At 44.8% G+C, this 14337-nt stretch overlaps 1 protein-coding gene across 1 annotated transcript; it reads right to left on the bottom strand.

The window, feature by feature from the left end:
* Window positions 1-1549: 1549 nt before the first annotated feature.
* On the bottom strand, window positions 1550-3189 carry LOC109735189 (uncharacterized). The gene has a single exon (XM_020294400.4). It carries the CDS (start codon window positions 3094-3096, stop codon window positions 1840-1842), a length of 1257 nt encoding a protein of 418 aa, XP_020149989.1. The 5' UTR covers window positions 3097-3189; the 3' UTR covers window positions 1550-1839.
* Between the last annotated feature and the right edge of the window lie 11148 nt (window positions 3190-14337).

Genomic DNA, 14337 nt, shown 5'->3' with positions numbered 1-14337 from the left:
AGAATTACTAAGCCCAGAAGAAGGAACTAAGTACAGAAGTATAGTTGGTGCTCTCCAGTACTTGGCACTAACAAGACCTGATATATCTTTTGCTGTTAATAAAGTTTGTCAATTTTTACATGCTCCTACCTCTGTACATTGGACAGCTGTAAAGAGGATATTGAGGTATCTTGAAGGGAGTGCCAACACAGGGCTGAAATTGTGTAAATCTTCTTCAACCACAGTAAGTGCATTTTCTGATGCAGACTGGGCTGGATGTCCTGATGATAGAAGATCTACAGGGGGATTTGCAATCTTTCTTGGGTCGAATCTGATATCCTGGAGTGCGAAGAAGCAGGCTACAGTGTCACGCTCGAGCACTGAGGCAGAATATAAATCTTTGGCAAATGCAACAGCTGAGGTAATGCGGATTGAAACTTTACTTGATGAACTTGGCATTGGAAGAACAGGTGTGTCATGTTTATGGTGTGACAATCTTGGAGCAACGTATTTGTCTGCAAATCCAGTGTTTCATGCACGAACGAAACACATAGAGATTGATTACCATTTTGTACGAGAGAGAGTTGCACAAAAGTTGCTAGATATTCAGTTCATTCCAACAGGAGATCAAGTTGCAGATGGGTTCACAAAACCGTTACAAGTCAAGCAACTACAGGCCTTCAAGCACAATCTGAACCTTGATATGTTAAGATTGAGGGAGGATGTTAAAAGTGTAGGACCGTAGTTGTATCGTGACATTGTAACGTGATTGTATTCGTTAGAATTGAGGCGCAGGTTGTTGGCTAGGATATCCTCTATCTCATGTATAGCTTGGAGTAGAGGACAAGTTGATAACCAACTATCCACCTGCGCCTGATCATGTAATCGCTCTGTCTATATTAACACGAAGGCGTCCATGCTAGGAGGCAACGCGCTTAACGCAGCCAACCCTAGTTTTTACAACAAGATCCTTCTGAGCCAATAATTCATATGACACAACAAATCTTTCTTTCTGGCGGGGGACACAACGGATCTGATGAGCTTGAAGATGCAATTTGCTCCAAGTCATTTCAAATGAACTACAATTTCAGAAGAAGAAGAAAACTTCTTCAAAATAGGTCATATCAGTTCCACACATGTGTGAGAAAGGCATGCGTCTCAGAGAAATTTGCAGCCACAATCATCTGGCATGAGCTTGGACATCACGAGAACTTGCACCCCCACTCAAACACAAATTATCATCACAGCTGAGGGGACAAACAGAATAGTGCAAACTATCATCGCACTTGAATTCGCAACTCAACCAGAGGAACAAGCACCGGTGGAAGGTGACCCCAGCGTATTCTCGTCTAGCTTTCGTCCCTGTTTGAAAGAGACGAGTTAACAAAACATTTCCCCGCTGAAGAGCCACGCATTACTGGGTGGAACGGCTGGCTTTCTATGGTGTACAAAATGTCAGATGGCAATGTACATATTGTATGTACGTGGGACTATACATTTTTTTTTAGGTTTACGTGGGACTGTATATACATGTGGTCCATCTACGCACAAACACGTACAATGACTAATGGGAGGTATATCGATCTATCTTTTTCAGCAATTTACCTACGAAACTACTCTATGCCCGACACTTCATGGCCGATTCTTAGACGATACTCCATTGGCTGTGCGAGACTTGCTTCTAACCATGCATGGCTGGATCCACAGCATCGTCTCAAAATCGGGCATAATGTGTCGTCCGTATAGCAGTTCTCATTTACCTATAATGGTATAAGTATCTATCTCAAATACAATTCACGCTTTTCAAAGTAAATGCCACAATTCTACCAAAGCCTACACTGAATTTCTCTGCAGATTCATTCACATCCTCTCCTGTGAGAAACCAGGAGCGGACAGGTGACAATTCTTCTGCAGGTGCAGTAGCACATCCTTGGCTTCCACAACCGACGATTTCCTGTGCTTTGCAAGCCTGCACGCAAAATCAGCCGCTGTGTTAATGAAGTCGTCGGCAATCTCCAGAATCAAATCTTCCACCTCTGGATCAACCTCGCACTGTGGATCCACCTGCGCCACCAAATCATGTATCTTTCTCTTCCCAATAAGTTGGCTGCAATTTCCCCCTCCTTGATGCGGCCCATTTGCACCCGCCGCGGTTCCGCCTGAGGAAGGTGTCGCCGGCTGCGATCCTGCCGTGTTTGCGGGCTTCCCTGCTGCAGATGCTGGCATCCTTGGAGATGCTTGCTGTTGTTGCCGTTGCTGCTGGTTCAGATGTTGGGCATTAAGATGGGGAAGTCGCTGCAGCGCCTGCGCAATCTGCTGGCGATTCAATCCTCTCTGCTGAAGTTGTTGTATCAGTTGCATCATTTGTTCTTGCTGGCGTTGATGTGGAGAAACAGGCGAGGCCATTGCCGATTGCATCTGATGCGTTGGTAACATCTGCACCACAGGACCATTTTGTGATGATCCAGGTTGTTGTTGTGGCCTCATTTGTGCATGATAGGCAGAACGTTGCTGACTTTGAGCACCATATGGGGTAGTAATTCCATTAGGCCTCATCTGGTTCATCAGGGAAGCACCCATGGATTGTGCTTGTGCAGAGGGAGTGTTGAATTGCACGCCTTGTACCACGCCCCTCTGCCCTGGCTGCGCCATCATCGTTGGCTGGAACTGGAGCCCGTACTGCGCCGCGGAGGCTGCGTTGCCCTGCCCTTGAAGCATCCTCGGCTGCCCCTGCCCAAACATGGCCGCGCGCAGCCCCGGCTGCTGGCCCAACTGCCCCCCGCCGCCCGGGAAGGCCATCTGCGTGCCATATGTCGTGCCGGCTGTCGCGTACCGTGGAGGCTGGCCGACGGCGGGGGCGAGGGAGGCCGGGCCTGAGCGGTGGATCGCACCGAATCCTCCGGCGCCTTCAGCCGCCTGCGCGCGAGAAGGCGCCTGCAACTGCGGCGGGTCCGTGGATCTGCCTCCCGTAGCAGCCGAGGCCGGGTTGACCTGCGCGGAGGAAACGATGGGGGGCAGGGGGATTTGGGGGTTGGCGTTCTGCGGGATGGAAGCAGATGTGGCGAGCTGGTCGGGCTGCGGCGTTGCGGTGGAGGCTAGGGATGGCGGATCAGCCATGGCGGGTCGGTTGTAGGGTTCGGCGGCGGCGATCGGAGACGACAAGGGGTGGACGGTCTGCGTGATTGCGAGGGGTCGTGTTGCTGTGTTCCTTTTCGGAGGATTGGATATTTGGATCTTAGAGCAACTCTGGCACACCCCGCATCCGCCCCGACCCGTAAAATAACCGCCAAAATGCGGGTAGAGGCGAAAAAACCTGCCCGATCAGACCCCGTATTTTGTTCCGGCCCGTAGAAAATTTTAAGGTGAGGGGCGCGGCAAAATCCCGACCCCAACCCGGGAATACGCGGGTTTTCCCCTCGCGGCTGCGGTGCCCTGCATTACAGAGAAGCAGTTGGCGGGAGGGACATTTCAGCCCGCGCGCTTTCTCCCCTCCTTCCGCCGCCGACCGCCCTTGCTTCTACCCGCCTGCCGCCGGCGATTCCGGCCAAATCTGCGGGCGAATCAGTCCGCGGGGCTGCCCCACACCCTCCCGCGCCGAGACGCTGCACCAGCCCCCTCGGATCCGGCGAGAAGAGCCGCCCTCGTCGCTGCCGCCGCCGGGGATCGACCACTGTCGGGCCCGCCTCCTTGTCGCCGCCCGGGATCACCCGCCGCGTCCGCCACCGGTTAGAGCGTTTTTTGTTTTTTTTCCGAGCGGTATAATTAATTTGACGCGCCGGTACACATGTAGATGGAGTTGAGCCCGTGCGAGAAGTCCTTGCTCTCCGATTCGTCCGATTCGGATGACTCGGATGTTGAGATCATGCTTGCGAACTTTCGGCAGCAAACATTGGTCATGGCACTTGCCGTGAAGGAGCACGAAGACGAGAACCGGAAGAGGAGGCGAGGATCGACCGTCGGGCGTCTTTGCATTCCCCGGAATCGTCATCTTGGGAACGAGATGTTGATGCAAGACTACTTCACGGAGAATCCTACATATCCACCGCACCTCTTCCGGAGAAGGTACTGAATGCGCCGATCCCTCTTTGTCAAAATTGTTCAAGCTTGCGAGGCAAATTGCCGGTATTTTACTCAAAGAAGAAATGCTGCGGGCTTAAAGGGATTTAGTGCATATCAAAAAATCTCGACGGCAATGCGGGTGATTGCATATGGTGTTCCGGCTGACTATGCCGATGAGTACCTTCGCATTGGTGAAGATACTACAATTGAGTTTGTGCATAGATTTGCAAAGGTGATCATCCGTGTCTTTGGTCCTGAGTATCTTCGGGCACCCAACGAAGATGACACAAAGAAATTGATGGCAACTAATGAGAGGAGAGGTTGGCCTGGCATGCTAGGTAGCATTGATTGTATGCATTGGACTTGGAAAAATTGCCCCAAGGCATGGCAAGGAATGTATTGTGGCAAGTCTCGTGATGCAACAATTATGCTAGAGGCCGCAGCATCCGAGGATTTATGGATTTGGCATTACTTTTTTGGTATGCCGGGCACTCTCAATGATATCAATGTGTTGCAACGGTCTCATTTGTTTGCTAGGCTTGCTAGTGATGATGCTCCTGCTTGCAACTATACTATCAATGGGCATGAATACACAAAGGGGTACTATCTTGCAGATGGTATATACCCTCCTTGGCGCACATTTGTCAAAAGTATCAAAGAACCCAAAACTAAAAAGCAATGTGAATTTGCAAGGGTGCAAGAGGCAGCCCGAAAAGACATTGAAAGAACATTCGGTGTTTTGCAATCTAGGTTTGCCATTGTCCGTGGTCCTGCTCTTTTTGGATAAGAAAACCTTAAAAAATATCATGACATGCTGTGTTATCCTGCACAATATGATTCTTGAAGATGAGAGACGAATTAACTTGGAATTCTTCTATGACAATGTGGGTAGTCGTGCCAAACTAGCTAGAGACCCTAACCGCATTAGAGTTTTTCTTCAAACATACAAGGAGATTGAAAATGCAAACACCCACTTTCAACTTCAGAAGGATCTCATTGAGCACCATTGGCAAAGGGCTGGACAGTGACTCATTTTTGTATTCATTTGTATTTGTATTCATGACAAGTTTTGTGTTGCATTATTTAAGTTTGCTACGGTGATTTGAATAATTATTTGTAATGTGGATGATTATTGTATTATGTTTGATTTGAATAATTTAGTTTTGCTTTCGATTGTTGAATTATGTTGGATTTGATATTTGCGGGGCGATGAGATGCGGGATGCAGCGGCGCAAAGAGCAGACCCCTCAAACGGACCCGTAAAAAAGCATATTTCGGGAATATGCTTTTTTACGGGTCCGTTTGAGGGGTCTGCATGTGTGGCCGTCCACGCCGGCCCGCAAAAACAGCTTTGCGCGAACTGCAAACGCGTTTTGCGGGCCGGCGGGATGCGGGGTCTGCTAGAGTTGCTCTTACAGCGTCTCCAACACACGCGTGATTTTAGCGCCGCGCTGGAAAAAATCTCCCTTTTTACGCACGCGTCTCCCTTTTTACGCAGCCGTTTCTAGCGCTTCAGCGGACGCGCAAAACCGCGCGCGCTATAGTTGGTTCAACGCGCGAAGCAAAACGGCATCGGCGCAACTTACTTTGTGTGCCCGCTCCCGCGCGCTGGACTGCGGCGACTCGCGTGCGACTCCCACCAACCGCTGGATCCAGCCACTGGCGCCGCCGCCCGCACCTCCCCATTTACTCGGGCGACCTGACGGCGCTTCCCCGGCCTATCCCCGTGCGCCGCTGCTGCTTCCTCCACCTTCTCTCGTCGCCGCCGCCCCTCGAGCGCGCCATTCCCACAAGGTGTTTGACAAAACGCCTGCAAGGTATGCATTGCTTCAACTTTACATTTTATAGATGAATTTGGTACATGTTGTTTGTAATTTTATAGACTAGTTTAATTTTAATATTGTAGATGAGTTCGTCATATGATTCTTCCGACGAAGAATTTGATATTCAAGAGGAGGAGGACCTTGCAATGATCCTAGCTATGCACGTCAATAAAAGGTCGAAGCACGGTGGTTCGATTATGGGTCGTCAGAAAATTTGGAGGGATAAGGTCAATGCCGACAACAGATTGATGAGGCACTGTTTTGTGGAGAATCCTACATACCCCGAGTCGTACTTTCGGCATCGTTTTAGGATGAGCACCGAGTTGTTCTAACGCATTGCAGAGAAACTGACGAGCCATGATTAGTTTTTTCAACAAAGGAGGAATGTCGTCGAAGAACTCGGGCATATCACCTTTCAAAAGGTGATAGCCGCTTTGCGTATGTTGGCATACGATATTTCGGCTGATCTAGTTGATAACCACTTGGCCATCGGAGTCAAGCCATCATGTGTGTCAAGTGCTTCACAGTAGGAATTGTGCAAGTGTTTGGTCTGGAGTATTTGAGAGCTCCCAATGCTGAAGACGCCGCAAGGCTTTTGGAGATGAACAAAGCTCGCGGGTTCCCAAGTATGCTTGGCTCAGTAGATTGCATGCATTGGAGTTGGAAGAACTGTCCTAAGACATAGCATGGACAGTCCCACGGCCAGAAAAAGGGTTCCACTATAATCCTTAAAGCAATGGCCGATCAAGAGACTTAGATTTGGCATGCTTTTTTTGGAATGCCTGGATCTTTGAATGACATCAACGTTCTTAATCGGTCACCACTCATGAATAGGATTGCAAATGGTCAACTGTCACCGGTGCAGTTTGTAGCAAATGGTCATACATACAACTATGGCTACTATCTTGCGGATGACATCTACCCAAAGTGGCAAACATTCGTGAAGCCGTTGAAAAACCGAAAGGTAAGAAAAATCTTGATTTCCACAATGCTCAGGCGGCGGCTAGGAAAGATGTGGAGAGAGCTTGTTTTTTCTTCCCCTTCTTTCTTTTCCTTATATGAGGGCATGTTATAAGTTCATTCTGTCCCAAAATAAGTGTCTCAACTTTGTATTAGTTTTAATATAAAACTTATTTTAAGATAAAGGGAGTAAGATAAATGTTAAAATGAAGGAAAGAGAAATCATAAGAAATCTTCATAGATAATCTCTTAGCACAATATATGTATCACCATGTTTTTAGTAATAGCTAGTTATGGAAAATAATGATAAGATATAACCTACTGTAGGCATGCTTTAAATTACATGCAAATTTAAGATAAGATTGTCTCATCAATCACTGCACATGTTCTAAAATAGAAAGCAGATGTCAGTACTAGTTTCATGCCGAAAATGTATTTGTGTGTGAAGGGATATTTTCATTGAAAATGAGTCATACAAAAAATTAATCAAACTAAAATGTGTACAAAACACCATAGTAAAAGCAAAATTAGTTGAAAATCCTCGCAAGTCGATACTCCCTCCGTTCCAAAATATAGTATGCCTGCGCTTTTCGAGGTTCAACTTTGACCATAAATTTAACCAACAAAACCGACTGCAGCGGGAGCAAAAATTATATAATTGAAAACTTCTTGAATTCACTGGTATAATTTTTCTCCCGCCGTAGTTGGTCTCATTGGTTAAATTTATGGTCAATGTTAAAGCGCGGAAACCGAGAACACACTATATTTTAGAACGAAGGGAGTACAACAAGTATATGCTCAGCACAGAGTACATGTGAACCCTTTCATCTCTTCCTTTTTTTTTGCGACAACTGCGGTGTGTCTGGTTAATATGTGCATTGCTCAAATTAAGGCGCTCCTAACACGAAAGTGTTGCTCTAATCTCGAGCACAAATGTACGCGTATGAATAGTAAATTTTAGAAAATAGTAAAAAATAAAAATTAAAAAGTCTGAATTTTTCTGTGGATGAACACCAACAAGTTTTTTAACATACTACAAAAATTAGCCGCGAAAAGACATCCGTAGAGGTGTGCGCAAAAGAAACAAAAAGAAGTGCTCTAAAATGCGTCTTTTTCGAGTCAATTTCGTTTTTTTGTACAGGCCTCCAATGATGTCTTTCAAAGTGAAATTTTTGCAGGATGCTAGAACTTTTGTTGATGTTCATACAAAAAAAGATATTTTATTTGTTTACTATTTTTTTGAGAATTTACCGTTCATGCATGTGCATTTGTGCCCAAGATTAGGTACTCCGTGTCTCTCCTAGCATGACATTCAACCAAAGATGCTTTTGACCTAGCATTCTTCTCGATCAAACATGCCATAATATCAATAACATATAACTACTAGGCGGGGGTGTAGCAACAAGTTTCTTATAAGTCATGATACGTCTCCAACGTATCTATAATTTATTAAGTATTCATGCCATGTTTACAACAATTTTCTATGATTTTGGTATGATTTGATTAGAACAAACCGAGACTGATGTTGTTTTCAGCAGAACTACCGTGGTGCTTTTTTGTGCAGAAATAAAAGTTCTCGGAATGGGCTGAAAATTTACGGTGAATTTTTTATGGACCAAAAGAGAGCCCCGAAGCACCGAAGTTGGTCCAGGAAGTGACGGAGGTGGCCACAAACCGCCAGGGCGCGCCCTGGTGGGTAGGGCGCGCCCCTACGGCTTGTGGGCACCTCGGGCACCCCCTTGACATGAGGCCGACGCCAAATTTTTTTATAAATACCCAAACCTCCGAAAAGAATCCTAGATCAGAAGTTCCGCCGCCGCAAGACTCTGTAGCCACAAAAAATCAATCTAGGCCCTCTCCGGCACCCTGCCGGAGGGGGCCATCATCACCAGAGGCCATGGAGGAGGGAGCCGGAAGGGGCCATCATCACCATGGAGCCCAAGGACCAGAGGGAGAAACTTTCCTCATCTAGGGGGAGTCCATGGAGGAGGAATCACAAGGGGTAGACCCTCTCCCCCTTTCTCTCTCGGTGGCGCCGGAGTGCCGCCGGGGGAACCATCGTCGCGGTGATTGTCTTCATCAACATCACCTTCCTCATCTTTTTTAAGCGGTCCACTCTACCGCACCCCACTGTAATCCCCTACTTGAACATGGTGCTTTATGCCCCATATTATGATCCAATGATGTGTTGCCGTCCTATGCTGTTTGAGTAGATTTCTTTTGTCTTTTGGGTTGATTGATGCTCTAGATTGGTTTGAGTTGTATATTTTATTTTGTGTTGTCCTATGGTGCCTTCCGTGCCGTGCACACATGAAGGATTCCTGCTGTAGGGTGTTGCAATACGTTCATGATTCGCTTATAGTGGGTTGCTAGAGTGACAGAAGTTTAAACCCGAGTAAGGGGGTTGTTGCGTATGGGATAAAGGGGACTTGATACTTTAATGCTACGGTTGGGTTTTACCTTAATGATCTTTAGTAGTTGCGGATGCTAGCTAGAGTACCAATCATAAGTGCATATGATCCAAGGAGAGAAAGTATGTTAGCTTATGCCTCTCCCTCATACAAAATTGCAATGACAACTACCGATCTTGTTAACAATTGCCTAGGACAACTCCCCACACCGATCCATCATTATTCCACACTCGCTATTTGTAATATATAGTAATATATTCTAACTTTATGTTAACAACATCTATTTTTATATTTTAGTTCTCTGATATCATGCAAAGCTATCCTCTTCATACCCACAACGTAGTTTTATTTCTCGTTTCTAGATGGAAGCAAACGTTCGGTGTACGTAGAGTCGTATCAGTGGCAGATAGGACTGGAGAGAATATTGATCTTACCTTTAGCTCCTTGTGGGTTCGACACTCCATACTCGTGTGTGCTTGTTTGCTTGTTTGCTTGTTTGCTTTCTTCACTAAGTAGATTTTGTTTTCCCTTTTGTTTTCTTTAGTTGTGGGTGAAACAAATAAAAAAATTAAAAGAATGCAAAATACCAAAAATATTACTTGCCTCTTATGCCTAAAGACTTTTTCAAAAAAAGAAGTGATTGGAAGGTTATGCATTGGAGAAGTGAGGGTCGACCTTGAACACTTGTGTTCATGCTCATGGAAACAATGTAGAATTTTTCATGGAAGTTTCTCAAAAATAATTATCCTCTTGTATATATCCATTGTATTATAAAAATAATGTGCCAAGTTTTGGATTTAGGATGTTTAAATTGCTTGTTTGGTGTGTTTAGCAGAAAAAACAGAAACTTTTGCTGGAGTAATTGAATCTATATTTTTTACTGGAGCATGATAAAATCTTGAAATTTTTACACAGTATTTCCTGCAAATTTTTTATTTTGTCCTAATTTTGTAGAATTTTTGGAGTTACAAAAGTATGCAAAATTTCCACATTGCTACATACTATCCTGTTTTGACATATTCTGTTTTCTATGTGTTGTTCGTTTATTTTGATGAATCTATGGGTTGTATCGGGGAGTATGAACCATGGTGAAGTTGGAATATGGTAGATATAATGCTAATATAAAATTATAATGAGTTTACAACAGTACCTAAAAGTAGTGATTTGCTTTATTATATTAATGGATCTCACAAGGTTTTTTGTTAAGTTTTGTGTGGATGAAGTGTTCGAAGATCGAGGTGTTATCGATATGAGAAGAATAAGGAGAGGCAAGAGTTTAAGCTTGGGGATGCCCAAGGCATCCCAAGTAAATATTTCAAGGATACTCAAGCATCTAAGCTTGGGGATGCCCCGGTTGGCATCCCATCTTTCTTCTTCAACACTTATCGGTATACCTCGGTTTTTGTTTTGTTCACATGATATGCGTCTTTTGTGCTTACTTTACTTTTCTTTTACTTTATGCACCATGATATTATGAGATAGTCCTTCATTGATTTATAGAATGCTTCATGTGCTTCACTTAAATCTTTTGAGTATGGCTTTATAGAATGCTCTCTGTGCTTCACTTAAATCTTTTGAGTATGGCTTTATAGAATGCTTCGTGTGCTTCACTTATATATTTTGAGTTTGGATATTAGTCAATCTATATTAATTCTATAATGCTCTATGAACTTCACTTATATCTTTTAGAGTATGAATAAAATTATCATCGGAATTGGGCTTGGAAGAGTATCATTAAAATGTCACGCCTAGCTAAAAAGGCATTAAAGAAAATCGCTTGTTGGGAGACAACCCAATATTCACCCCTACTGTTTTTGTGTGCTCACATGATTAAGATACTGTAGTAATCATGTTTTATAGTTTTTGTTTCAATAAAGTGCCAAGTAAAGCCTTTGGGGTAGTGTGGATGATAGTTGACTTGATTCTGTGCAAAAACATAAACTTTTGCTTCCAGTCACAGAATAGTTTAAATTCACTGGAACGCGATAAAATTCTGAATTTTTACACAAGATTGATATACAAATTTCCCACATTATCCTAATGTTTCAGAATTTTTGGATTTACAGAAGTATGGTTAATGTTCAGATCATTACAGACTGTTCTGTTTTTGACAGATTCTGTTTTCAATGCATGGTTTGCTTGTTTTCTAGTTTCTATGGCTTATATTGCTCTATATAAATTTTAGAAATGATATGGTACAGTAGGCATTGTGTGAGAACAATTATGAATCTTGTCTTTGACAGTACCAAAGTGAATGGTTTGCCCTTTATCATACTAACCTATCTCACGAAGTTCCGTCAAGTTTTGTGTGATTGAGGTTTTCAAGTTTTGGGTGAGATATCGATATGAGGAGAATAAGGAGTGGAAAGACACTAAGATTGGGGATGCCCAAGGCACCCCAAGGTAATATTCAAGGAAGACACAAGCAACTAAGCTTGGGAATGCCACGGAAGGCATCCCCTCTTTCATCATCAACACTATCGGTATACCTTACTTGGAGCTATATTTTTATTCATCACATGATATGTGTTTTGCTTGGAGCGTATTTTCATTTTACTAGTTGTTTGAATAAAATCATTGGACCCGAAATCTTGAATGAGAGAGAGAGAGAGTCCTCCCATGGCTATTTAACTATTTGTCTACTCATTGATCTTCACTTACATCTTTTTGGAGTAGTTTTGTCATTTGCTCTCGTGCTTCACTTATATCCTATGAGTAAATGGTTGAATGAATCGAATATCGTAAATCTGAAATCATATATGTTTCATATGCTTATCTCATGGGGAGTAATGACTTCACATATAAGAAGTATATGTGGTAAAAATTATTGAAAGTTAGCAAACACAACATTGGTCACTTGAACAATTCATGAAAGAATATTGAAGGAAGAGAGATTTCACATATAAATATACTATCTTGGACATCTTCTATGATTGCGAGTGTTGGGTAACGTAGCAGAAATTCAAAATTTTCTACGCATCACCAAGATCAATCTATGGAGTAATCTAGCAACAAGGGGAAGGGGAGTGCATCTACATACCATTGTAGATCGCGATGCGGAAGCATTGCAAGAACGCGGATGAAGGAGTCGTACTCGTAGCGATTCAGATCGCGGTTGTTTCCGATCTAAGTACAGAAGAACGGTGCCTCCGCGTTCAACACACTTGCAGCCCGGTGACGTCTCCCACGCCTTGATCCAGCAAGGAGAGAGGGAGAGGTTGAGGAAGACTCCGTCCAGCAGCAGCACGATGGCGTGGTGGTGGTGGAGGAGCGTGGCAATCCTGCAGGGCTTCGCCAAGCACCGCGGGAGAGGAGGAGGAGGGAGAGGGGTAGGGCTGCGCCGAAAGAGAGGCGTTCTCGTGTCTTGGGCAGCCCCAAACCTCAACTATATATGGGGGGGAGGGGGCTGGGCCCCATCTAGGGTTTCCACCCCAAGGGCTGGCGGCCAGCCCTAGATCCCATCTAAGGGGGGCGGCCAAGGGGAGGAGAGGGGGGGGGGCGCCACTAGGGTGGGCCTTAAGGCCCATCTGGACCTAGGGTTTGCCCCCTCCCACTCTCCCATGCGCTTGGGCCTTGGTGGGGGGCGCACCAGCCCACCTGGGGCTGGTCCCCTCCCACACTTGGTCCACGCAGCCTTCTGGGGCTGGTGGCCCCACTTGGTGGACCCCCGGGACCCTCCCGGTGGTCCCGGTACATTACCGATAACACCCGAAACTTTTCCGGTGACCAAAACAGGACTTCCCATATATAAATCTTTACCTCCGGACCATTCCGGAACTCCTCGTGACGTCCGGGATCTCATCCGGGACTCCGAACAACATTCGGTAACCACGTACATACTTTCCCTATAACCCTAGCGTCATCGAACCTTAAGTGTGTAGACCCTACGGGTTCGGGAACCATGCAGACATGACCGAGACGTTCTCCGGTCAATAACCAATAGCGGGATCTGGATACCCATGTTGGCTCCCACATGTTCCACGATGATCTCATCGGATGAACCACGATGTCGGGGATTCAATCAATCCCGTATGCAATTCCCTTTGTCTATCGGTATGTTACTTGCCCGAGATTCGATCGTCGGTATCCCGATACCTTGTTCAATCTCGTTACCGGCAAGTCTCTTTACTCGTTCCGTAACTCACATCATCCCGTGATCAACTCCTTGGTCACATTGTGCACATTATGATGATGTCCTACCGAGTGGGCCCAGAGATACCTCTCCGTTTACACGGAGTGACAAATCCCAGTCTCGATTCGTGCCAACCCAACAGACACTTTCGGAGATACCTGTAGTGCACCTTTATAGCCACCCAGTTACGTTGTGACGTTTGGTACACCCAAAGCATTCCTACGGTATCCAGGAGTTGCACAATCTCATGGTCTAAGGAAATGATACTTGACATTAGAAAAGCTCTGAGCAAACGAACTGCACGATCTTGTGCTAGGCTTAGGGTTGGGTCTTGTCCATCACATCATTCTCCTAATGATGTGATCCCGTTATCAACGACATCCAATGTCCATGGTCAGGAAACCGTAACCATCTATTGATCAACGAGCTAGTCAACTAGAGGCTTACTAGGGACATGGTGTTGTCTATGTATCCACACATGTATCTGAGTTTCCTATCAATACAATTCTAGCATGGATAATAAACGATTATCATGAACAAGGAAATATAATAATAACCTATTTATTATTGCCTCTAGGGCATATTTCCAACAGCGAGCCCCATTAATTATTTTCAAACTTGAGCAAATTAGTTGAAGTTGGACAAGGAAGACAACGTAATGAGTTATGTTTGGGTATATTTGTATAGAACTTATATTGTTATGAATCCTCCAACATGTGGTGCTTTCTTAGGATCTTTTGCTAGACAAAAAAATTGTACTAAGTAGAGATACTACTTGTGCATCGAAAACCCTTAAAGCCCGTTTCATGCCATGAGTATCCACCATATCTACCTATGGATTGAATAAGATCCTTCAAGTAAGTTGTCATCGGTGCAAAAAGCAATAAAAATTGCTCCTAAATATGTATGATCTTTTATTGTAAGGGAAAATAAGCGTTGTACGAACTTGTGGTGGTAAAGAAATAAAAGCGAC

This window comes from Aegilops tauschii, chromosome 6 (assembly GCF_002575655.3).
Source record: "Aegilops tauschii subsp. strangulata cultivar AL8/78 chromosome 6, Aet v6.0, whole genome shotgun sequence".
NCBI lineage: Eukaryota > Viridiplantae > Streptophyta > Magnoliopsida > Poales > Poaceae > Aegilops > Aegilops tauschii.
The sequence above is the reverse complement of the archived record's forward strand: the minus strand, read 5'-3'. Positions and strand labels throughout refer to the sequence as shown.

Excerpts from the sequence above, each read along its gene's own strand:
- LOC109735189 (XM_020294400.4), bottom strand. The coding sequence starts at position 3,096 with ATGGCTGATCCGCCATCCCTAGCCTCCACCGCAACGCCGCAGCCCGAC.